Source organism: Saccostrea echinata, unplaced genomic scaffold, assembly GCF_033153115.1.
Source record: "Saccostrea echinata isolate AGI-Se365-2 ecotype Australia unplaced genomic scaffold, CSIRO_AGI_Sech_v1 ptg000001l, whole genome shotgun sequence".
Classification (NCBI taxonomy): domain Eukaryota; kingdom Metazoa; phylum Mollusca; class Bivalvia; order Ostreida; family Ostreidae; genus Saccostrea; species Saccostrea echinata.
This window is the reverse complement of record NW_026889750.1, coordinates 17,161,377-17,185,128: the sequence shown is the minus strand read 5'-3', so window position 1 is coordinate 17,185,128 and position 23,752 is coordinate 17,161,377. Positions and strand designations below refer to the sequence as shown.

The 23,752-nt window shown below is 33.9% G+C and overlaps 3 protein-coding genes across 3 annotated transcripts in view; all 3 read left to right on the top strand.

Annotated features, from left to right (window-relative positions):
* The window catches only part of LOC133186142 (phosphatidylinositol 4-phosphate 3-kinase C2 domain-containing subunit alpha-like), a 37,926-nt gene extending 21,544 nt beyond the window's left edge, over window positions 1-16,382 (top strand). Inside the window, exons 27-38 of the mRNA XM_061321417.1 lie at window positions 1,957-2,126; window positions 2,468-2,624; window positions 2,910-2,951; window positions 8,520-8,626; window positions 9,910-10,035; window positions 10,446-10,521; window positions 10,679-10,815; window positions 11,020-11,125; window positions 11,652-11,739; window positions 12,455-12,564; window positions 12,685-12,807; window positions 14,502-16,382. Coding sequence (XP_061177401.1) covers window positions 1,957-2,126; window positions 2,468-2,624; window positions 2,910-2,951; window positions 8,520-8,626; window positions 9,910-10,035; window positions 10,446-10,521; window positions 10,679-10,815; window positions 11,020-11,125; window positions 11,652-11,739; window positions 12,455-12,564; window positions 12,685-12,807; window positions 14,502-14,696 — 1,437 coding nt within the window. The 3' untranslated portion in view covers window positions 14,697-16,382. The remainder of the gene's footprint in view (window positions 1-1,956; window positions 2,127-2,467; window positions 2,625-2,909; window positions 2,952-8,519; window positions 8,627-9,909; window positions 10,036-10,445; window positions 10,522-10,678; window positions 10,816-11,019; window positions 11,126-11,651; window positions 11,740-12,454; window positions 12,565-12,684; window positions 12,808-14,501) is intronic.
* A 3,591-nt stretch (window positions 16,383-19,973) lies between these two features.
* The window catches only part of LOC133186126 (large ribosomal subunit protein eL32-like), a 256,634-nt gene continuing 252,855 nt past the window's right edge, over window positions 19,974-23,752 (top strand). Inside the window, exon 1 of the mRNA XM_061321409.1 lies at window positions 19,974-19,984. The gene's annotated coding sequence lies outside the window, so the exon portion shown is untranslated. The remainder of the gene's footprint in view (window positions 19,985-23,752) is intronic.
* On the top strand, window positions 22,884-23,735 carry LOC133192740 (uncharacterized). Its single transcript, XM_061328785.1, has 2 exons — window positions 22,884-23,128; window positions 23,398-23,735. Exons 1-2 carry the CDS (start codon window positions 22,906-22,908, stop codon window positions 23,535-23,537), a joined length of 363 nt encoding a protein of 120 aa, XP_061184769.1. The 5' UTR covers window positions 22,884-22,905; the 3' UTR covers window positions 23,538-23,735.

The following is a 23,752-nucleotide window of genomic DNA, read 5'->3' as shown; positions in this document are numbered from 1 at the left end:
TTCTGGTGCTAGGGCGGGGCTATATAGATCATATAGTGAAAGTGCATTATTTCTTTGAAAATCTTCTTCTGTACGCCTGGGTATTATTTAAACAAATTAAATACATAGTTATGATAATCAAGAGTGACTCTACCAAAATTGTGAAATTCATGGCCCCAGGGTCAGGGGTTCTGGTGCTAGGGCGGGGCTATATAGATCATATAGTGAAAGTGCATTATTTCTTTGAAAATCTTCTTCTGTACGCCTGGGTATTATTTAAACAAATTAAATACATAGTTATGATAAGCAAGAGTGACTCTACCAAAATTGTGAAATTCAAAGCCCCAGGGTCAGGGGTTTTGGTGCTAGGGCGGGGCTATATAGATCATATAGTGAAAGTGCATTATTTCTTTGAAAATCTTCTTCTCTACTCCTGGGTATTTTTAAACAAATTAAATACATAGTTGTGATAAGCAAGGATGCCTCTTCCAAAATTGTGAATTTCATGGCTCCAGGGCCAAGGGTTCTGGTGAAAGGGGGGGGGGGGGGGTGGCTCTATTGATTATATAGTGAAAAAGCAAAATATCTTTGAAAATATTCTTTTCTACTCCTGGTTAAAAAGCAAAGAAGCTAAATGTATAGTTATGATGAGCAAGAGTGTTTCTTCCAGAGTAGTGAATTGCATGACCCCTGGGTCAGATGTGCTGGTGTAAGGATGGGGCTCTTGATAATATAGTGAAAATGCATTAATTCTATTAAATAATTCTGTCTGCTCTTAGTGTTAAGCAGATAAACAAAGTGATAACTTATGATGAGCAAACTTCTGGTCCCAGGGTGAGAGGCTCTGGTGTTTCTCGCTTGAAGGGGGGGGGGGCTCTATTGATAATATAGTGAATCTGTAGTAAAAATGCATTATTTCTTTAAAAATCTTCTCTGCACCTGGGCATATCAGAGGCAAAAAGAGTAAAAGTTTTAATAAGGAAGCGTATTTTTACCAGATTTTTGAACATCTGGACCATTTGGTCAAGTGTTCTGGTCCTGGCCAGGGCTCTATTCATTTGTATTCTACTGAAAGGAGTTATTCCCCTTTGCCATTTACTTTTGATAATTAATCACTGTAAATGATGTACTTGAAAGATTAATAGAATAAGAGAATTATGCAAGAATTTTTATTGTATAATACAAAAAGTACTTTCATAGTTTTAATGATCAGGTAGACTTGTAAGTAATAGATAAATAAAAATGAGACAAAAATAACTTGTCTTATTAAATGTTCATCAAAGATCAAGAGAGGCCAATTTTCCTTGATTTCATCAAGGAATTAAAATAGTACAGAAGCACTGATTAGTTTGTTAATATACTGTATGGTGATAGTGATAAACGGGGAACAGATTAGAACCTAATTTACAAACTGTTAATGAATACTAGACTAATTATTTGTTGAACCTGATCACCCTATTTTTCTTGCTTTTGGGCAACAAAGCTTCACCTTTCAGTTCATTTTATATTCTATGCATCCTTTAAATTGTTGTATCATACTCAGGTGACCGTTAAGGCCCTTGGGCCTCTTGTTTATATTTTTTTGAATTCTTAAGTAACTTTTGCTATCTGTTCCATCCCATCGTCTTAGTTATAGTGCAATACACTATTTATAAACTTTCTGTAATTACTTCTTCTTTTGCAAGATAATAATGAGTAATTAGCCCTCAACTAATCTTGCAACATTCATTTTTTTTTAGATGCTCATAATAAATATTGAATTTGACCATTGGCCCTTTGATAGCATATTATATGCTATATATATGATAGCATAGGTCATTTGAACAAGCTAGCTCTTTAAAAAGGAGAAAGCAGTTAGTTTGTAGGGGAGCAACATGAGGAAAAGGTGTCTTATGACTTGGAAAGCATAGATGTGTGGAAATACTTATAATAATCATTGCCATTTATTTCTCACAGGCTTCTTGTTTCTCCTTGCAGGCTGTTGACAACTTCACCAGATCCTGTGCTGGATATTGTGTGGCTACTTATGTCTTGGGAGTGTGTGATCGTCATAATGATAACATTATGTTAAAGCAGTCAGGTCACATGTTTCACATTGACTTCAACAAATTTCTGGGAGATGCTCAAATGTTTGGCAATTTTAAAAGGTCAGTATATGTTTTATTTTGGCATTGTGTTTTTTTTTTTGTATTGCATATCTTCATACAAGTCATCAGAGAGTCTGGTTGACTCACACTGATTTTATGATGGAGCCATTTGTATCACCTCCAAAAAATTTTTGGTTCTGATTTTATTAAAGTTACTATAATTGGGTTAATAAACTTAATATTCATAAGCCCAAGCATACAAATTGACCACAGATGATGGAGAAAGGAATGCTGTGTACTCAACCTTAGATATTTGATAATGGGTAAAAAACATTTCTTTGAAATGTATATTTTATTTGTAGTACATTAAATCTATTATAATTTTTGATGCTCTTTTTTAGGGACCGTGTTCCATTTGTTTTGACCTCTGACATGGCATTTGTCATCAATAATGGAGAGAAACACAGTGACAAGTTCCAGCTGTTTATTGATCTTTGTTGTCAGGGCTTTAACATTCTCAGAAGGAATGCAAACCTCTTCCTTAACTTATTTGCTTTGGTAAGATTTTACACAATTTAAAAATTGATAAATTTTAACACTCTATGGCATGATGAGGGTTGCCTAGATGAGGTTTATTGAACAGTTGTGCTTGAAAATTTTTTAATAACATTTTTTGGGCAATTTACTTTGAAGTATTTTGGTCAAGATATCCTTTAAGGCAAGCAAGTTCAAACAAAAGTTTGGTACATTCAGAAAAGATTTGAACTAAAGATTATTTTAAATAATTACATGTAAATATATGATATTTATGAATTAGAAGTTTGATTAATATAATTCTTCAAGGTATACGTCAATATTAGAGATCAAATCAATATTGGAGATCAGGTGAGATTGACAAGTAATTCCAATTTCAGTCTGATGATGCATTTAAAGATGACTACTAAAAGTAATGTGGAATGCATACCAAAACTCTTAAAAGAAATGTGTTAAATCTTTAGAGATTTGACATTTAAACTTACTTATTACAAAATGTTTGCAAAAGTGAATGACATAATGGCTATCAAACTTTTATAAAGATAACTATTCTGTAATATGTTAACAATACTCTGTGGATATTAGCTCACTAAATTGAGATGAGCGTATCCAATACCTCCTGTGTGGATTTCCTTAGGTTTTGGATCAGTTTTAATTCTGTAGCAATTATGAGCACTACTAGTGACTATGAGCACTACTTGTCCCAATTTGCAGTGACAATGCATCTAGGGATATTATATACATGCATTGGAGTGGCCAGGTATACATTTTTGGAGCAGGTTTATTCCAAAGTATTTTAAGGCAATAATTAGAAAAAAAACTTGCTCTGGTGGTGCACCTTTAGATGTTTGTTATGCCCCCTTTCGAAGAAGGGACAATCTGATTAAAATCAGATCTTTGTTATGCTCCGAAATTCTGATAATCGCAGTGCGCTTTGTACAGTGACTATCAGAATTCTGGAGCATAAGAAAGATCCAATTTCTATCAGATTGAAGAAGGGAGGGCATATGGCTTTGCTGCTGTCTGTCAGTCGGTCAGTCTGTCTATCTGTCTGTCTTTCGGTCGGTCCACAAACAGTTTCCCTTCATTTTCTTCGCAGAGGTTGCACATACTGAAATGAAATTTGGTATACAGATTAATCATGAGAATATCTTGGTCAAGATCTGTTTTGGGTACAATCGAGCAATTTTTGACAGAGTTATGCCCCTTGGACTTAGAAAAATTCCAATTATTTGCATTTTCCATTCATTTTCTTTGCAGAGGTTGCACATACTGAAATGAAATTTGGTATACAGATTTACCATAAGAATATCTAGGTCAAATTCTGTTTTGGGTAAGATCGAGCAATTTTTGACAGAGTTATGCCCCTTGGACTTAGAAAAATTTCAATCATTGTGGGGGGGGGGGGGGCATAAGTGTTTCACAAACATCTCTTGTTAATATTTCTCATGCTTTTGATGCTGAATCCAGAATGTAAGTAATGAGGATGAAAATTTTGGAACAGGTCCATCCCCAAATAACCCAAAGTCCTACTGTAGGGAGGATGTAAATAAAGATGCAGCACACAATTGCTTCTGAAACTTGCATCAGATGTTCAACTTAAATGCTGTAATGGTGAAATTATTGACTATTAATTTGATAAAACAATTTTGTCTCCCTTGAAGATGTCGTTTGTTGAGGTGAGCTTTATCATGTTTTATTTCTGCATTATTGAGTGAATGCATCTTTTTGGACTTGCAGACATATTTTTTTTTTACATCTCCATATGTACAATCATATACTTCCATGCAAGTTGAATCATCATTGTCGACAAGTAACAAGATCTAAGTATGAATACATGTATTTTGATTTTAAATTTTTTCTAAAGAGTACTGTAGCACTAAAATTTTCATCAGGTAAACAGGCATCTTCACAATATCAAAGTTTGTGACACAATTCCTCTTCACAAACCCTTGACAAAAATCACTGTTTAAAAATTAGGCTTGTGGTTACACACAACGTAATGGTTAATTATAAACCAGCCAATGAGAATGTATCTTTCAAATCTGTACTTTTCAAGTGGCTCAAAGCCATAAGCACATCTTTTGTGATTGTAAGAAGGATATTCCAAAAATTAATCTCCGATATTTTATTTGAGGTAACTGGTCACAAATTTTACAATATTGGCACTTTCCATTTTAAAGACAATCCATATTTGATTACAAAACTTACCTACAATAAAGGCTATTTTCTGATTGGTTACAGTCCAAAAACCTGGAACCAATGAAATAGTAGCTTTCTAGCCGACTTTTAAATAGCAACTTTTAATGTCATGGATTTGTGTAGAGGAATGATATCATAAAACATAGACATTGTGAAGATGAAAAACAGGTATTAATGTAATGTTCCTTTCTCCAAAATATCATTGAATATCACAAGCATCAATTAGTTCTACCAATGTACTTCAGGTTTAATTTACTCTTAATGCAGTGAATTGTTTCTCCATTTTGAAATATGAGTATTCCTCATTTTCATATAATGGTATAAAATCCAGAAAAATTTCTGAAATAAACATCCTTTTTGGAACCACAGAAATACCCTTATCACAATAAGTTGCTTTTTCTGCAGCCCCATTCCCCCTTTTTTTAAAAAGGTTGATTTATATTTGTGAGTCAGTGAACTGAACTGTTGGTTGTGTCATGAAGATCAAGATTGAACACAATGAAATATTGACATTTTGAAACAAATTGTATTAAGTCAAGTAAAATATAGTCAGTCTGATATGTTATTAAGCATTTCATTAGGCTAAAAGCGATGTTTTTAGATACAAGGAAATGTTAGTTTAAGAATTATTTTATTCATAATATACAGGGTGTTTCATAATATATGTTACATTTTGAATCATCAATTTGACAAACACAAGAAAAAGATACAGACAAGTGTTTTTATCAATTTGATGCATGTATCCATAAGATTCATTTTGTAAAATTACCAACCAAAATATTAAACACTGGACAAAATCTCAAACATTACTGAAAATAGCGAAATTTCTAAATTACGCCATTTTTGTTACGTTGAATTTCATAACGTCAAAAGCCCATTACTTGTTCTTAAAATGATTTCCACTATTTCAATTACAATTAAATGAAAATTTCCTCTCGAAATTTGTATAACCTTGTCAGACATATTTGTTAGACATTCCTCATTTAAAGGTTTATAGGGGGTTTTGCAGCTCATTCAGTATCTTTAATCTAAGATTGTAGACCCTGTTCCTAAAGAATCCCTACAAAAAGGCTCAGAGATTGAGAATGGCGAATGCGAATGAAGAGATCAAACTCTTTTCTTGGGGTATTGCATTATTGAAAATTTGTACGTTGAAAACTATATACATGTATATCATATTTCAAAGTTCAATATATGCTGGCAATGCTGATATAACCAGCATCAATTTCTGAAAACATCCATCTGATCCTTTACTCAGGAGTTTACTAAACTATTTAAGAGTCTCCAGTTCACCAATTAAATCTTCGGTTCTTGAAGTCCTTAGGCTCTCTGGAGTACCGTGTCATTTATCGCATATTGCTCGTCCCTGTCCTTTAATTTTGTTACTATCCTTCTAATAAGCATCCTAAAAAGTTTCCATTCTTTTGGAATATTTCCTTCATCAACTTCTGAATATTGGCGACATGTATTGAAAAAACAGCTTTACAATACAGCAATATGTTGATAAGTTAAGTCCATTTCGAAAAATACTCAAATTAGGACATCGGCGTTTATGTCACAATGTATCATTGTAATACCATGAATTCCTTGACTTTTTCATATGGAACAAAAATGCAGGATTTGATGTTTAAAATGATATATAGTTTGTAGTAGAAATATGATAGGTAAGAAATATAATTAGATTTTAAAATGTAACATATATTATGAAACACCCTGTACATAAAAGTATATACAATGAACATGTATTGAACAACAGGAAAAAATGGCCTACATTAGTTCTCTCCAAACAAGGAAATGTTAAAATAGTGACTCTTAGGGTATAATATGTGATGGGTATTACATCAATTTGTAAATGTAAAAGAGGAAAAAAAAGAAAAGAAAGAAAGAAGAGAAAAAATGGAAAATTATAAAAGATTTTTAGCTCACCTCGACGAAGTCGAGTTGAGCTTATGCTATACCCCCGGCATTGGCGTCGGCGTTAGCGATGGCGTCCCGGTTAAAGTTTTAGGAGCAAGTCTATTCCCAAGTAACTATAAGTCCTACCTGGACCAAACTTGCATGGATGATGCATCTAGGGATGGACACTACCAGACTTGCTTCGGATGCTGGATCTGACCTACATTTTCCAGATGAGTGACCAGGTTAAAGTTTTTGGAGCAGGTCCATTCCCAAGTAACTATAAGCCCTACCTGAACCAAACTTGCATGGATGATGCATCTAGGGATGGACACTACCAGACTTGCTTCGGATGCTGGATCTGACCTACATTTTCCAGATGAGTGACCAGGTTAAAGTTTTTGGAGCAGGTCCATTCCCAAGTAACTATAAGCCCTACCTGAACCAAACTTGCATGGATGGTGCATCTAGGGATGGGCACTACCAGACTTGCTTCGGATGCTGGATCTGACCTACATTTTCCAGATGAGTGACCAGGTTAAAGTTTTTGGAGCAGGTCCATTCCCAAGTAACTATAAGCCCTACCTGGACCAAACTTGCATGGATGATGCATCTAGGGATGGACACTACCAGACTTGCTTCGGATGCTGGATCTGACCTACATTTTCCAGATGAGTGACCAGGTTAAAGTTTTTGGAGCAGGTCCATTCCCAAGTAACTATAAGCCCTACCTGGACCAAGCTTGCATGGATGATGTATCTAGGGATGGGCACTACCAGACTTGCTTCGGATGCTGGATCTGACATATATTTTCCAAATGAGTAACCATGACAATGTGTTTGGAGTAGCTCTATAATTAATTATATGGCCTGTTATCATTTAACTTGCATAGATGGTGCATTCCAGACTTGCTTCAGATGTAGGAAATGAAAGACATTTTCTTGATTAGTGAACAGGTTAAAGTTTTTGGAACAGGTCAATTCCCAACGAACTATAAGACCTACTTACACAGAATTTGCATGAATATTGTTTTCAGGATGCACACTAACTATAAAGAAAATATGATGTGAGATTTGCATTACTTTTACTGATAACATTTGTCGAGGTGAGCTTCGTAATCTTTGATAACCTATGTTTTTTCTTTTTAAATGGTCAAGCATTACATTCTCTACTTTCCTGATGGGTCATGAACCCTTCAATTTCTCATTGGTTTCTGTCATCCATTCAATGACAAAGTTTTTAGATTATTTATTTAATTTATATGTAAATATACAAACCGGTATTTATTTTGAATTTTACTGATAAAAAATTCTGAATGCATGAATTTGAATAAAAGCATATGCGTAATTACATGCAGTTAATGCTTCTAACAAGGTTTGGACAGGTCCAGTGGCATATACCATAGTTCCTGGTATGCCATTCTTCTTCTTCATGTCTTCTTGTATCGTATTTCATGCATATGTAATTCTGCGTCATTGCATAATTCAGCAATCTTCTTCATAAGCCCCTAGATCAAAGCTGAGAAGGGCCGGGGCACTTTGTATGTTGGTATGTCTGTCTGTTCTTTCTTTGTCAATCTTTGTCTTTCTCTCTTAGAAACTTTAACAAGTTGCTCATGTCTTTTGTTATGGAGGCTTCATATCTGGTCAGATGGTAGTATTATTGCATTTTGTTTACTACTATGAAGAACAAACCAAAAACAGAATTCCACCCAAAATCTTTGTCTTATGCATTATAAACAAAAATAATTTTAAAAATTCACTAAAAGATGTAAATGATTTAGATTATTTAGGTTGTAGTTTGTTTAATTAATCTTTGTAGTTATCAAGGTCGGGGATTCCCGGAGTGACGGAAGGAGCAGCTCGGTACATACAGAGGGCTCTGTTACCTGGCCACACAGAGGCTCAGGCAACGGCCATGTTCACAAGGTACAGTGCAGGGAATTAATTTTGTTACATAAACCAGCATAAGCATTAGTAGCATCAGGATCGAGCTAGCATCAGCATTTAAAAAACAGCATTACCAGGATCAGCATCAGCAAGCAAAGGATAAAACCAGCATTGACCTACATAAAATCAGCATTATCCTACTAGCATCAGAAAATCAATGAGTTTTAATTCAGTAAAAAATTAAAAAAAGAAAGAAAGAATACTGGTAAAAGTATTCACATTATTGATACATAGTGAGATATTATGATCAAATAATTGTAAAAGGCACTTTTATTGCTTTAAACGGCAATGCTGAAATTCATTATCTACTTCCGGTAGCATGATGCTACTTCCGGTAGCATTGACCTAATTATAAAACAGCATCAGGATAAGGATTACTAGCATTAAATCAGCAAGCAAAGGAAGCATTCAAATCAGCAAGCAAAGGAAGCATTCAAATCAGCATCGATGCTGTAACAAAATTAGTTTCCTGCACTGTAGCCACATGTCAGAGATATGAAATTAAATCCTTATTACTCTAAAAACTCTGGTATTTTCTGTTTTGCTTTTATTGGATGATAAGAGATTCAGCATATTGAAAATTACAGTCTTGGATTCTAGAAATTTCATTAAAAACAATATAAAGCACCAAGATTCATTAAAGGTATTCAATGTATAATGAAGGGATTTTGAACAATTTTGAATCATCTTAAACTAGTTAAAAATGCATTGCTAGATAACGATGAAAGTGAGATGAACAAAAATTCACATGACAGATAACATGTAAGAAGCCAGTCATTTTGCACCTTAAAAGTTTTTGAAGAGTTATCTGCCCTTGATGAAAAGAAGAATATTTTTGATTTTTCCAAAATACCATGGAGAATGATTTATTTTATTTCATATTATAATAAAGAGAGAGTTTATGCATATATTCACCAAGAGATTTGTATGAAATTCAAATTACTTTTTACAGTATCTTAAATAACACATGCGCTGCCCATAGACTTCAACGTTAACTTCAAGGTACAATTAATTGTACAATAATCAAAATTTGGTAAATTCCTTTGGCAGAGTATTTTTGTTTGATTACACCTTCAAAATGCTACCATGATTAAAAAATCGGACCATTCATTTATTAAGAACAAAAAATGGTCTTTATACATTGAATACCTTAAAAATTGTTTTTCCTTAACACATCTTGCACACCTTAATTTGGTAGCAAATGTTATCTTATTTAGCTCTATCTTGTGAATACTGTATATGATGCTTTCTTTAAATTTCAGAATGATTGAGGACAGTTTGAAATCAGTATTCACACAGTTTAATTTCTTTATCCACAACCTTGCTCAGATGAAGTTTTCCAGCCATCAAGAGGGTGCATTACTGTCATTTGTTCCAAAAACTTACAGGTAGTCTACTTTCCTAGTTGAGATGGATAGAAAAGTCATGTTGTCCAAAAAGTATAGTATGACATCTTAAACTTGACAAAGTTAAAATGAATAATTGGGTTAAGATATGCTCCAAATGGTATGATTTTTTGTATATATACATGTGCCATTACGTAGAAGATAGAGGAGTTGGAAAAGGAGAACTAGTATCCATGTGCCTTATTTTAATATTAAATCATACATGTATCTATATTTATTTTTTTTTTTTAATCTTTGAAATAATTTTTTTTTTCAAAAGCTCAGTTAAAATGTAGAATTCAAGTAATATATATTTCTTCTGAATCTTCTCTATGAACCTGTAAGGTATGCAGTATACATTCATAAATAATCCTCTGATCACAATTACATCATGCAAGGGATTTTTTTTTCAGTATAAATACAGATGGTAAAATTGAGAATGTGGTCGTACACAGTTATCAGAAGCGTTATGATCCTGAGAGACACTATGTAAGTCCCGAGTTTCATGCATTTACTTGTACAGTACTGTGTGCAGTTTTGTTACATTACTTCTCAATAAAAAAAAACTGTTACGTAGATACAAAATTTCCAATGTCCTTTAGATTTTTGATTTTCTGTACAAGGTTTTTTTTTTTTCTTTTTATAGATCTTTATTTTCAAAGTGGAACGGGTCAACCAGAAAGTTCCTATGTATGTCTTTCGCCATTATTCAGAATTTCTTGAATTTCGAAACAAAGTTATGGATCTCTTTCCTCTTACTTCCTGGCCGCCACCATTAAGCAAGCAAGTATTCTATTACTGATACTTTTTTTCTTCTTACGGATTGTGTTTCAAAGACTTTTTTTTATATAAAACAAGAAATCTTTACGTGTTGACTTGCATGTTTCATAAACTAAAAGATGATCAACAATTAAGCATATGATTAAAAAATTTCAAGCAATTCAAAAATGTTTACTATGCTACCATAAGAAAGAATGTTCTGAACAGATTTCAGATGGGTCGATCTCACGTGAAGAAATTAGCTGAGGCAAGAAAGCAGGAAATGGATAGATTTGTTCATGAGTTATGGAGGAAGGCACCAGAAGTCTGTGAGGTCAGTTCAGATCTCATGCACAATATATGATACTTTTATTTTTGAAAATGTCTATCTTTGTTGTGTTCAAAAATGAGTTGTTAAGAATACGGTTGAAATATCACCAACTTGACTTCAAGTACCCACTACTTAAAATATAACCTTTAAATCACAAGCTTGTCATTAGTGGTGAGTTCAAGATTGAAATGGATTGTAGCGGCATAGCGCATGTAGCTGCTAGGTGCTAGATATCTAAGTATTTTGAATGGATTGTCAACTAAACCCTATGTGTCAGAGGTGGATACAATTATCTTAGTAATAATTTATTTTCAAAACATGGATGCTTTCATTGAGATATTGACTAATCTTAACAGTTTTAAAATCTTAATGTATATGTTACAAGTACCTAGACTATTGCACAGTTTTAAAAATTCATTGCAGTAAAGTACTAAGTCTTCTATGACATATATGACATACAGCACTGTTACAGTGGCACATATGACATACAGCACTGTTACAACAAATAAAATATGTTCCTTCCTTACAGAGTGACATTGTATACACATTCTTTCACCCTCTGTTGAGAGATGAACAGGAAGCCCAGAAAGCCAGACTGAACATCCCCAAACTTAAAGGTAATTCCAGCAGCTATGTAAGGTTTATTAAAGCTGAGCATTAAAATATGGGTAGATATTTATACCATATTTGTATGACAGGACTCTCGCACCACTGTTTGGGCATGGGGCTGTAAAAACTGGAAAAATAGCGACCTTTGGGGAACATTTGGGATAACCATTATACTTTAAAATGCAAACTATTTTACTTATGACTTGGTAGTGAGTCATAGTCTTGATCAAAGGTCATTTGGGCAATGTCTAGGTCACTGGCAGAAAAAAAATGTGAAAAGTTGCCCCTTTCCCAGCCTATAATTTTGTTGCAGAGAAAAATTGACACACAGTCACTCAAACATTAAAGACATAAACAGATCACCAACACATCATGAGAATGCACAAGTAGATTTGTTTTGTTAAATCCAGATCCAGGCCCTATTGTATACCTCGTGGTATCCACTTTTAAGCAATTTTAACCATAAGGTGTTGGTATACAGTTTTGACTTTGTATTGTACAATTCAAATATTGCTTATAAAGAATGCATCGGGATCTTGACCCAAAGTCATTTAGGCAAGTTTAATGTCAGTGGGATAAAATATCACAATTCCTATCTGGGTCATGAAGATGTTTTGGAAGCATATTGAGTAATAGAAAGATTTGAAGGCAAACAACAACATTGACCAACAGTTTTGGGGCTGCTTATAAAAATTCTGAAATTTTCTGTGATATATTTCACAGAGAACCATGTGGAGCTGGTACCCCAGCGTTCACAGTTTGGGATGGTGAAGCTCTCCATTCATCACCGGAAGAATATATTACACATCATGATAATGCATGCCAAAGACCTAGTAAGTGCATTGTGGAATTTAAAAATAAGACAATATTTTATTACTCACAAGGCAAAAAACCAAAGAAAACTTTCCTAAATGGAAGATATAAAAGATGAATTCTTTTTGTTTTATTTGTAGCCTGCCACATCAGAACTGCCAAGTCCTTATGTGAAAACATATCTACTGCCAGATCCAGAGAAAGAGACCAAACGGAAAACAAAAATTATAAAACATTCCACGCATCCTACCTATAATGAAGTGGTAATTATATTTCTTTCCATACACCATAAACGAAAGGATTGGTCTGGTAAAGCATTTTTTTTTTAATTTTGCTTGTTTATCGGTCTGCAACCTGGTGTTTAACCTTAGCGTGCTCATTACTTTTGAAGAAAAGAACAAATTATTATGTTCAGAGGATTTTATATGACCTTAAACTGAGGTAATTTAGAAAAGGCCAAGGTGTCAGATTCTTGACCAACATGTAACTGTAATGGAAAAACATTTGAAGTGCTTGGCAAGAACAGAGGGCATGTCCTTATACTGATCAAAGGTCATAATATAGGCTAAGTCAAGGTCACACAGATTGGAAAAATAGGGAAATTGTCATTATAAAACTGAGCTGGGCTCCATCATCCGTGGCATTAATGTTTCATTAATACTTTTTAAATTACTACAGCATCAAGTATAAAAATTTTGAAAACTCAAAAGAATTAGCTTCAGTTTCAAAGGTTTTTATGCCCCCGGATCGAAAGATCCCAGGGGTATATTGTTTTTGTACTGTCTGTCTGTTTATCTGTTTGTCTGTTTGTCTGTTGTCAACTTTAACCTTGCCCATAACTTTTGATTGGTTGGAGCTATGACTTTCATATTTCACATGTGTATTCCTTGTGACAAGACCTTTCTTTGGGTACCATCATATTTGACCTTTTGACCTTGACCTTGGAGTTTGACCCACTTTTGCAAAATTTTATGAGACTTTAACCTTGGCCATAACTTCTGAACAGTTGGTGCTTGGGGTTTCAAACTTCACATGTGTATTCTTTGTGACAAGGCCTTCCTTTGGATACCAACAACTTTCACCTTTTGACCTTGACCTTGGAGTTTGACCTACTTTTGAGAAACTTTAACCATGGCCATAACTTTTGAACAGTTGGTGCTTAGGGTTTCAAACTTCACATGTGTATTCCTTGTGACAAGACCTTCCTCTGGATATCAACCACTTTGACCCTTTGACCTTGACCTAGGAGTTTGACATACTTTTGAAAAACTTTAACCTTGGCCATAACATTTGAATGGTTGGAGTTAGGGCTTTCATACTTCACATATGTAATCCTTGCGACAAGACCTTCCTTTGAATACCAACCACCACTTTGACCTTTTGACCTTGACTTAGGAGTTTGACCTTCTTTTGAAAAACTTTAACCTTGGCCATAACTTTTGAATGGTTGATGCTAGGGCTTTCATACTTCACATATGTAATCCTTGTGACAAGACCTTCCTTTGGATACCAACCATTTTGACCCTTTGACCTTGACCTAGGAGTTTGACCTACTTTTGAAAAACTTTAACCTTGGCCATAACTTTTGAATGGTTGGTGCTAGGGCTTTCATACATCACATATGTAATCCTTGTGACAAGATCTTCCTTTGGATACCAACCACTTTGACCTTGACGTTTGACTTTTATTTAAAAAACTTTAACCTTCGCCATAACTTTTGAACGGTTGTATCTAGGTCTTTCAAATTTCACAGGTGTATTCCTCGAGACAAGACCTTTCTTTGGTTATCAACATTTTTTATCTTTTGGCCTGGATTTTGACTTACATTTGAAGAAACTTTAACCTTCGCCATAAGCTGCCATACGGGGGCATCAGTGTTTCACAAACACATCTTGTTTGCTTTGTATTATATTAAACACATCATCAAAAATCTTATCAGTCTTTGATCTTTTTACAGATTGAGTATAGAATGAGTCTTGATGAATTGAAACAAAAAATTTTACAAGTGAGTGTCTGGGACCATGATGTTCTGAAAGAGAATAATCTCCTTGGTGCTGTGTACATAAAGTTACGGGAGATGGATGTTTCTAAGGAAGTACCAAAATGGTACAACCTGGAAAAAATTCAAATCACTAATTCCAGCATTGCTTAGCAACACAATAAACAAATCTGTAGACTGTTACTCATTTACCAAGTTTGTAAATTAAGGGCATTGGTAAGCTACAAGTGCAGGAAGAAAACGTAGATAGGATTTTATCATTAAAATGGTCAAATTTATTTTGAAACTAATTTAAGGGGATTTCTACCCTTGCTTGGTCTGAGGAAAGTTCAGTTTAATATTTTTTAGATCTCAAAAGTAAAGATAGCTTGTTGAGATAAATGTTCAGGACATATATAATGCTCTGTATACAGTGTATATATGTACACCTTCATACAATCCTTAAGTCAAATTTGAACTCTGTGCATATAGGCTTTACAAATGAGAATATGTATCGGGGTACTAAAAATGTCAACTCTTATATAACCTTATTGAATGTGGTTAAAGTCAGTGGTGTTTTTTTATGCATGTATTTATGTTTGAATGAATTTGGAAAAAGTTAAAACTGTTGAATTACATGTATTTTCTTTTCTTGTCTCTGTTAAAAGTCATTTCAGTACCTTTCATTACAGGAGAAAGTGATCGTAAGCTTGCAATTTTTCTAAAAAAAATTCTCAGTTATTGAGAGCACTTGTTTGTTTGAATTCTCTCTGCTTCAAGTCATGTTATATCTGAAGAAAAAAGAAGTGGCTAAGATTATAGTGTTAACACTATTTACATTCTTTAAACACAAATTGTCAACACAACAAAACACAAGTGAAGTGACAGAAAATAGCGGCAATTTAAGAACAAGTTCCATCCTTTCTGTTGAATTACACAGTTTCTTTTTTCACAACACTTACATATATGTTACATGTATTTCAAAATCTGTAAACTTTTTTAAATTTTACCGAAGAATAGTGCAATAAAATAATTAAGAAGTTGTTCTAACTTTTTTGTAGATTTTTTTTGTCATAGTATAATTGATTAATTTATGCACAAAGTTCAACTTTGACTCAAGGATATGGAACCTAGATTCCATTAGAAATCCAGGAACCTTGCCAATGTCCCTCATCAACTCAAAAAATATTTTTATGCACCATTAGGTCACTGAGTATATTGGTCTTCTTCATCAGCTAGTTGTATGAATTGAGATGAACATTTGTTTATGTTAATGTTGTGATCAAAACTGCTTCTTCCAAAAGTGCTTCCTTGGATGAACAATTTGCTCAGATCAACTGTTCAACCATTATAAGTTCTTATCATTTCAAGTCCAAGGGTACAATATTATAATTGTGTTGTGTTTCCAAGTATCATAACTATGTGTAGGGTAAGCAAAAAAAATATGAAAAATAATATGCATTGTATGCATAAACTTTTTTAAAATTATTTATTTTATATAAAGGTGATTCAGTCTAGGATGAGAGTTGGAAAAATAATTTTGCATGGTCTCTTGTACATAAAAATTCTATGTAGTACAGAAAAGTAAAAATGTGCAAGGCCTAAGAGAAAACAGTTGTGAATGACATTTAATTTTTTAATTTTGCCTACATAGGAAATATATCATGCTTACATTCCTTTAAAATTCACCAGAAATACCAGATACACATGTCAAGATGCATTTTAACTGTAAACACTTGTTTAAATTTAAATACATGCATGTACCGGAATATGGTTTTCATTTTAGTGTTAGTCATATTTTTCTAATTAGAAATCACATCGTCATATATGTACATAATTTAAACACAAGGATTCAAAAGTTTTTTAAAACTTGAGAATCCATATCATTTGTATTTTTAAAGTAATTTACAATATACATGTATTCATAACAAGTTTATACTGTGAATAATGTTATACATATTTTTGTGATAAGGTAAATATATATATATATATTTACATGTTTATGAATGAGTAATTGATAGATAGGACACTGTTTGGTCAAGTCCTCTCAAGTGTAGTGTGTTGTAAAAGAGGCTGTGCACTACATGCACAAAGCTTCATTTTTTGTTTACATGCAATGGTAAATTGTCTGTTCATTTTACTGTCTGTTAATTTAACAAGTTTCTAAAAGCAATATTTATCTTTTTCAAATTTCATAAGAACTAGAGAAACATGTTTTTTTAATGCCATTTTGTACTGGAAGACCTGTTGTCTGAAGAAATAAACTCTGATTGTGAAGCTTAAACTGGTGAATATTTTGTGTGCAGGTCCAAAACAGTAGAGCTGTACTGTACGATTCAGGGACTTTTGCTTTTATAGATGTGTGTCTAAATTTTGTATGTAAATGTATCTATTGTAAGACATTTAAATTTGATACTTGCTACCAGTAAGCACTTGTTGTACATGTTTATTTATTCATTTTGTTCACCATTTTGGGTGTTGTACAAGTGTCTTTTTTTTTTCTTGTGATGGGAATATTTAGTTTTTATCTAGTCTTTACCATGTATTTTCATGCTCTGATTTTAGACACATAATTTTTTTTGGGGGGGGGGGGGGGCTCCCAGACTATTTTTTTTTAATAATGAAGATATTAATTGACATATCAACAAAATATATAACACATATTGAATGCAGGCTTATTTCAAAAGTCAGCTGCTTCCAAACAGTTTCCTTTCAAAATTATTGTTCATTATTCCAACTATCTAATGATTGTCTTTTTCACAAAATTGACCTTACTAGGTGCAATAAATATTGGAGACATTCTAACTACCGGGGGGGGGGGGGGGGGGGGGGGGGGGGGGGAGTTGGAGATATTCCACATGAATTAACTTTTTGTGATTTTTTTAAGGAAGTTTTTTTGCTTTCTTTTTCTTTCATGATTTCTACATTTATGCAGAATCTACTGCTGAATTATTCTTTACTGCTTTCAAGCTTTGAATTTTCAAAGAAGAGTGCTCAAGGTTTGTTGAAAACCAGAGTATTTGTACAAGGGTCTTTCAAAACTCAGTACTATTATATGTATATTAAAAATCTGGGTGACAGATTCAATGCAAGAGATTTTCCGAGGAATCTAACACCCAGTTTCCATGATAGAGGCTCATGTGCAAGTGATAGTGTTTCACAAATGCATTGCAATGTGGGGTTTTCCCCCCTTTTTTTGGTGATAAATTGTATTTGTAATCAATGCTTTAATGAATATTTATTTTAACATTGCAGAAAGTCAGTAATACATACAAATCTTTAGGACATGTATTATTTAATTTTATTTACTAATTTCTTTGAGAATCATGTGCTGTTTAATGACACAAACATTGGTGATTGTGATATAGTTAGTTCTTTGAAACAGAGATTGATGGTGCTTTCAATGATATGAATGATTGTTTTATTTTCATGCTTTGTTATCTGTTGTACTTTTTATGAATTCATTGTGCAATTTAAGACCCTTCCCAACAAATAAATTGCTGAGTAAATCTCGCCAATAATCAATGTCATGTAATTTATCCATAATTTTAACACATTGTATTTGAAAATTAATTGAACTCATACATTGTATATTTAATAAACTGTTTCTAAATCATACATTGAGTGGATTTGTGTATAAGACACTTGCAGCTGATCATGGAATTGCAATATTACGGGCAGAGTCAGAAAATCTTCCAAGGGGAATCCTTTCCAGTTAGAAAACATTTCTCACTTGAAAAAGAAAATTTCTTACAAGAAATTATAAAAAAAAAAAAAAAAAAAAAAAAAAAAGGGAAATCGCCACATATGAAGAACTTGGAGAAGCCTTCTTTTTTTTTTTAGCTCACCAGAGGCTCCAGTGAGCTTTTCTGAATGACAAGTGTCTAGCATCTCTCTACTGTTTGTCATCTGTTAAATTTTTACATTTTTGACTTCTTTTCCAGAACCACTTGGCCAAGTTCAACCAAACTTCCTACAAAGCAACTTTTGGTGAAAGGAATTCAAGTTTATTCAAATGAAGGGTCATACCATTTTTCATGGGAGATAGTTATGGAATAGTGAAAATTTGGTAGGTTCGTTTAAAAATTCAAAAACCACTGGGCCAGAAGAGATAAAACGTGAAAGCTTCCTAACTTAATGTAAATTCAAGTTTGTTTCAAATCATGGCCCCTGGGGGTAGGGTGGGGCCACATTAGGGGATCAAAGGTTTACAAAGAATGTATAGAAAAAAATCTAGAAAAAATCTTGATGAACTGCAGGGCCATGATTAATGATATTGGTATGCCAGCATCCTCAGATAGCGAGATTCAAATTTGTTCAAATCATGGTCCCTGGGGTAGGGTGGGGTGTTATTATGGATCAGACATTAACATGGTAATTTAGAGGAAAATATCTTTTAAAAATCTTCCTCTCAAGAAAGGCAAGGCCATAATTTGTTGTATTAAGATACTGAATATTGTTAAATGCAAAAGTTGGGGGGTTAGATTACAAAAAAAAAAAATTGTCAAAAAAGCAAAGGACCAACATTTCAACAAAGTTCATACAGCTATAATATTTTACAGAGTATTTAAAAATGAAAATTGGCCAAAGTATTTAATGCCAATATTTCAGCTCCTTTTTAGCTCACATAAGCCAAAGGCTCAAGTGAGTTTTTCTGATCAAAGGGTGCCCAGCTTCTGTCTGTCATGTGTTGTCTGTAGACTTTTTTACATTGTTGACACCTTCTCAAGAACCACTTGGCCAATTTCAACTTAACTTGCCACAAAGCATCCTTGGGTGAAGGGAATTCAAGTTTGTTCAAATAAAGGACCACACTCTCTTTGGACATAATCAAAAAAATAGTAAAAATGTAATGACATCCTTTAAAATCTTCTTAAGAATTACTAGGCTAGAAAATCATGAACCACTGGGGGATAGGATGGGGCCACAATTGAAGATCAAAGTTTTACAATGGAATATATAGGGAAAATCTTTTCAAGAACACAAAAGTCACAACTAGTCATATTTATGTGAAATTATCTCCAGATAGCATAGATTAAAGTTTATTCCAATTGTGGCCCCTGGGGTAGGGTGGGTCCACATAGATCAAAGTTTTACATAGGGATATATACACTGTATTATATATATAGGATAAAAGTTTTAAAATTTTCTTCTGAAGAACAGCAAAGCCATGATTAGTCATATTTTTATGGAAGCATTCTCAAGTAGTGTAAATTCAAGTTTTTACAAATCATGACCTTAAGTTAAGACCAAGGGTGGGGCCACATTAGAAGAAAGATTTATTTTGTAATAAATAGGAAAACAGATTCTTAAGAACAAAAAAATCAAGTTTAGTCATAATTATTTGGAAGCATCCTCAGGTTATGTAGTTCAAAATTTGTTCAAATCATGACCCTCTGGGGTAGAGAGATGTGCGATTTTATCGGTATATCAGTAATATCATTGTGATTTTTTTATTGCGAGATATGTTTCGTGATACGGAGACTGTAATACAGGTATTTGATGCATAATCATAAAAAATCCAAAAATTATTCATTTATTTGTTCAAACTATTAAATAACAATTAAAATCAGTGTAAAAATGTTGAAAAAGTTAAACAATGGCATTCAAACATGCTTTATATTACATGTATATAAATAAAAATTAAGAGGATATATCAGTATGACTTACCATGATCGGAAGTTCATAAAAGAAAGAATTTTAAAGATTTATCCTGTATATTTTATGTATTAACAAGATGTGTTTGTGAAACACTGATGACCCCGTATGGCAATTTATAGCAAAGGTTAAACTTTCTCAAATGCAAATCAAATATGTTGAAACCCAAAGTAAGGTCTTGTACCGAGGAATATACCTGTGAAATATGAAAGCCCTAGCAGCAACCATTGAAAAGATATGGAAAAGGTTAAAGTTTTTCAAAAGTAGGTCAAACTCCAAAGTCAGGGTCAAAGGGTCAAAGTTGTTGGTATCCTAAGTAAGGTCTTGACACTAGGATTGCATATGTGAGGTATGAAAGCCCTAGCACCAAATGTTCAAAAGAAATGGCCAAGGTTAAAGTTTTCCAAAAGTAGGTCAAACTCCAAGGTCAAGGTCAATGAGCTATAATTGTTGGTATCCAAAGGAAAGGATTGTCACAAGGATTACACATGAGAGGAATAAAAGCCCTAGCATCAACTGTTCAAAAGTTCTGGCCATGGTTAAAGTTTTCCAAAGGTAGGTCAAACTCCGAGGTCAAGGTCAAATGGTCAGTTGTTGGTATCCAAAGGAAGGTCTTGTCACAAGAATTACACATGTGAAGTATGAAAGCCCTAGCATTCACCGTTCAAAAGTTATAGCCAATGTTAAACTTTTCCAAAAGTAGGTCAAACTCCAAGGTCAAGGTCAATGGGCTATAATTGTTGGTATCCAAAGGAAGGGATTGTCACAAGGATTACACATGAGAGGAATAAAAGCCCTAGCACCAACTGTTCAAAAGTTCTGGCCATGGTTAAAGTTTTCCAAAGGTAGGTCAAACTTCGAGGTCAAGGTCAAATGGTCAGTTGTTGGTATCCAAAGGAAGGTCTTGTCACAAGAATTACACATGTGAAGTATGAAAGCCCTAGCATTCACTGTTCAAAAGTTATAGCCAATGTTAAACTTTTTCAAAAGGAGGTCAAACGTCAAGGTCAAAAGGTCAAAGTTGCTAGTATCCAAAGCAATGTCTAGTCACTAGGATTACACATGTGAGGTATGAAAGCCCTAGCAGCAACCGTTCAAAAGTTATGGCCAAGGTTAAAGTTGGGAAAAATTTTGTGAAACTGTGTCAAACTCCAAGGTCAAGGTCAAAAATGATGGTACCCAAAGAAAGGTCTTGTCACAAGGAATACACATGTGAAATATGAAAGCCATAGCTCCAACCAATCAAAAGTTATGAGCACTGTTAAAGTTATTACAGACAGACGGACGGACAGGGCAAAAACTATATACCCCCGAATCTTCGATACGGGGGCATAAAAAAAACTTTGATCTCCTATTGTTGCCCCAACCTACCTTATAAATACGACTGATTTTGGCTTTACTGTTTTTGAGAAGATTTTCCCTATACATTCCTATGTAAAACTCTGATCCCTTGTTGTTGCCCTCACTACTTATGAGTAGGGATGGGTATGCAAAGATTTCGTATTGTGATATCAACCAACCAACCCTCCCCCCCCCCTCCATATCACAATAATATCGTGATATTTTTACACACAATTTTTACTACAATTTCAAATGAATTTCCACAATTTTTCTTATAAATATGCTGTAAAAACATAGCTTCAGTTTTTAACGTAGTTTAGATTCAAGTTTGTTGAAATCAGGGCCCTTTGGAATAGGGAATCAGAGTTTTACAAGAGAGTATATAGAAAGAAATCTTCTCAAGAGAGTCAAGACCACTAAAAATCATTGATGAACAGAACATACCTAAATTTTGTAGATCAGTTTACTTTAAAAAGTATGAGTCCTAAGGTTAGGGTGGGGCCGAAATCAGAGATCTAAATAACGCGTGTTTACACGGAATAAAAAAATCTCCTCCAGAACTGCAAGGCTATGTTGATGGTATTGATATTGAAGCATCCCGGACAGGATTCAACTTTTATTATCTCATAACTCCGTAAGGACTATATTTTGGTCTGCAATGTGGATTAGAATTGTTAATGAAATTAAGAGGGAAATAAAAAAAAAATAATAACGATGAACAGCAGAACAAATGACTAAGGTGAGCGTTGTGGTCAATGAGCCTCTTGTTTGATATCAAATTCCCAAAATATACTCATCACCAAAATTACCCGATATATAAGGGGATTAGATTTACATTTGAATGCATAGGAAATATAAGAAAATCTTCTCAAGAGTAGCAGGGTCAAACTAAGTAATTTTTTTTAATTGTGTTGATTCATGCCCCCCCCCCCCCCCACTACGGATCCTGGGCTGAGGTTGGAGCTAAAATTTCAAATAAAATCAATCAAATTTTACATTATGTATGTATCGAGGATAATTTAAAAAAAATTATCCTCTCCAGAACTAGTCCTATTGATATTGAAGCATCCTCAAGTTGTGTGAAATCAAGTTTGTTCAAAACATAATCCTTTGGAACGAACTAAGGTGTGAGCAATAAGGATTCAAAATTTTCCATGGGGATAAAGAGGGAAAATCCTAAAATCCTTTGTATCTATAAATGTCAAGTGGAATATCCCAAAATACGGTTTAGTGTAGTCTTGTCCCATGATCCCCTGAAGTGCAGGGGATCATGGGAAATGACTAGAGTATTCATGACGTCGTAAACAATAAACGTATTGTGACGTCACAGTCAATCATCGGAACCTTTGTTGTTAGATACAACCATTGCCGCTCTCAACAGATCATGGGTCTTCTTCAGAGTTGCTTTGCCAGAAATAACAAAGTGGGTGTGATGACGGAAGAGATGGAGGCGTACGAGAAAGTACGACGTACAATGGTCGCAGAGGAAGTAAAAGAAAAGAAAGGCGGTGTGGTTTTTGATCTCACCTTTGTTTCAGAGGAAACCCCAAAAATGCCTCCACCCAGATTGCTCGAGAACAAAAAAGAGGATTTTGAAAAGTGGAGAGGTGGGTGGAATAAGAGTACATATATTTGACTTGGGTTTTTTTTTTCCCTACACTGTATTTCGCAAAGAAATGTAGATTCTTGTATAAAATATAGCGTAACTGGGTGTTCACGACTCGCAATAGGTCTGGGTTTTAGTGGATTCTAATATAGTAGTAGGAAAATCGAAAGAGGACGTGAGATAAGCATATGGTTGAGGCTTAGGGCTTCCAGCAAAAAAAAAGTGAAAATGAAAAATATTTTTCACGTTCTCAATTTTATTAATAAACAGAGTCTCAAGAAAAGGCACAGGCCGAGAAACAGGAGCGGGCGCAGCAGAATAGAGAGGAAGCCCGTATCCAGAAAGAGATTGAAGTGGCCCACAAGGAGATGGACAGGCTCGAGAAATATGTCAACATCACTGCCGAATAAATTGGATCTGAACTCTTAATATTTCTGGCTAAATTTAATTCTACAATAATTTTGAAGCTTGTAATTTAAAAGATTGGGACCAAAGAGGGGACACCCGAGCTCTTTATCTGTTGTGCAATTGTTTGGCTTTTAATTCTATTTATCACTATTCTGGCATATATTTTTTTTTCTTGGAATTTTTTTTTTTTTTTGGCAATATGGGCCTTTGAGATAGA

Coding starts and splice junctions, on each gene's coding strand:
- LOC133192740 (XM_061328785.1), top strand. CDS start 22,906: ATGGGTCTTCTTCAGAGTTGCTTTGCCAGAAATAACAAAGTGGGTGTG. Junction 23,129..23,397: donor GGATTTTGAAAAGTGGAGAG/GTGGGTGGAATA, acceptor ATTAATAAACAG/AGTCTCAAGAAAAGGCACAG.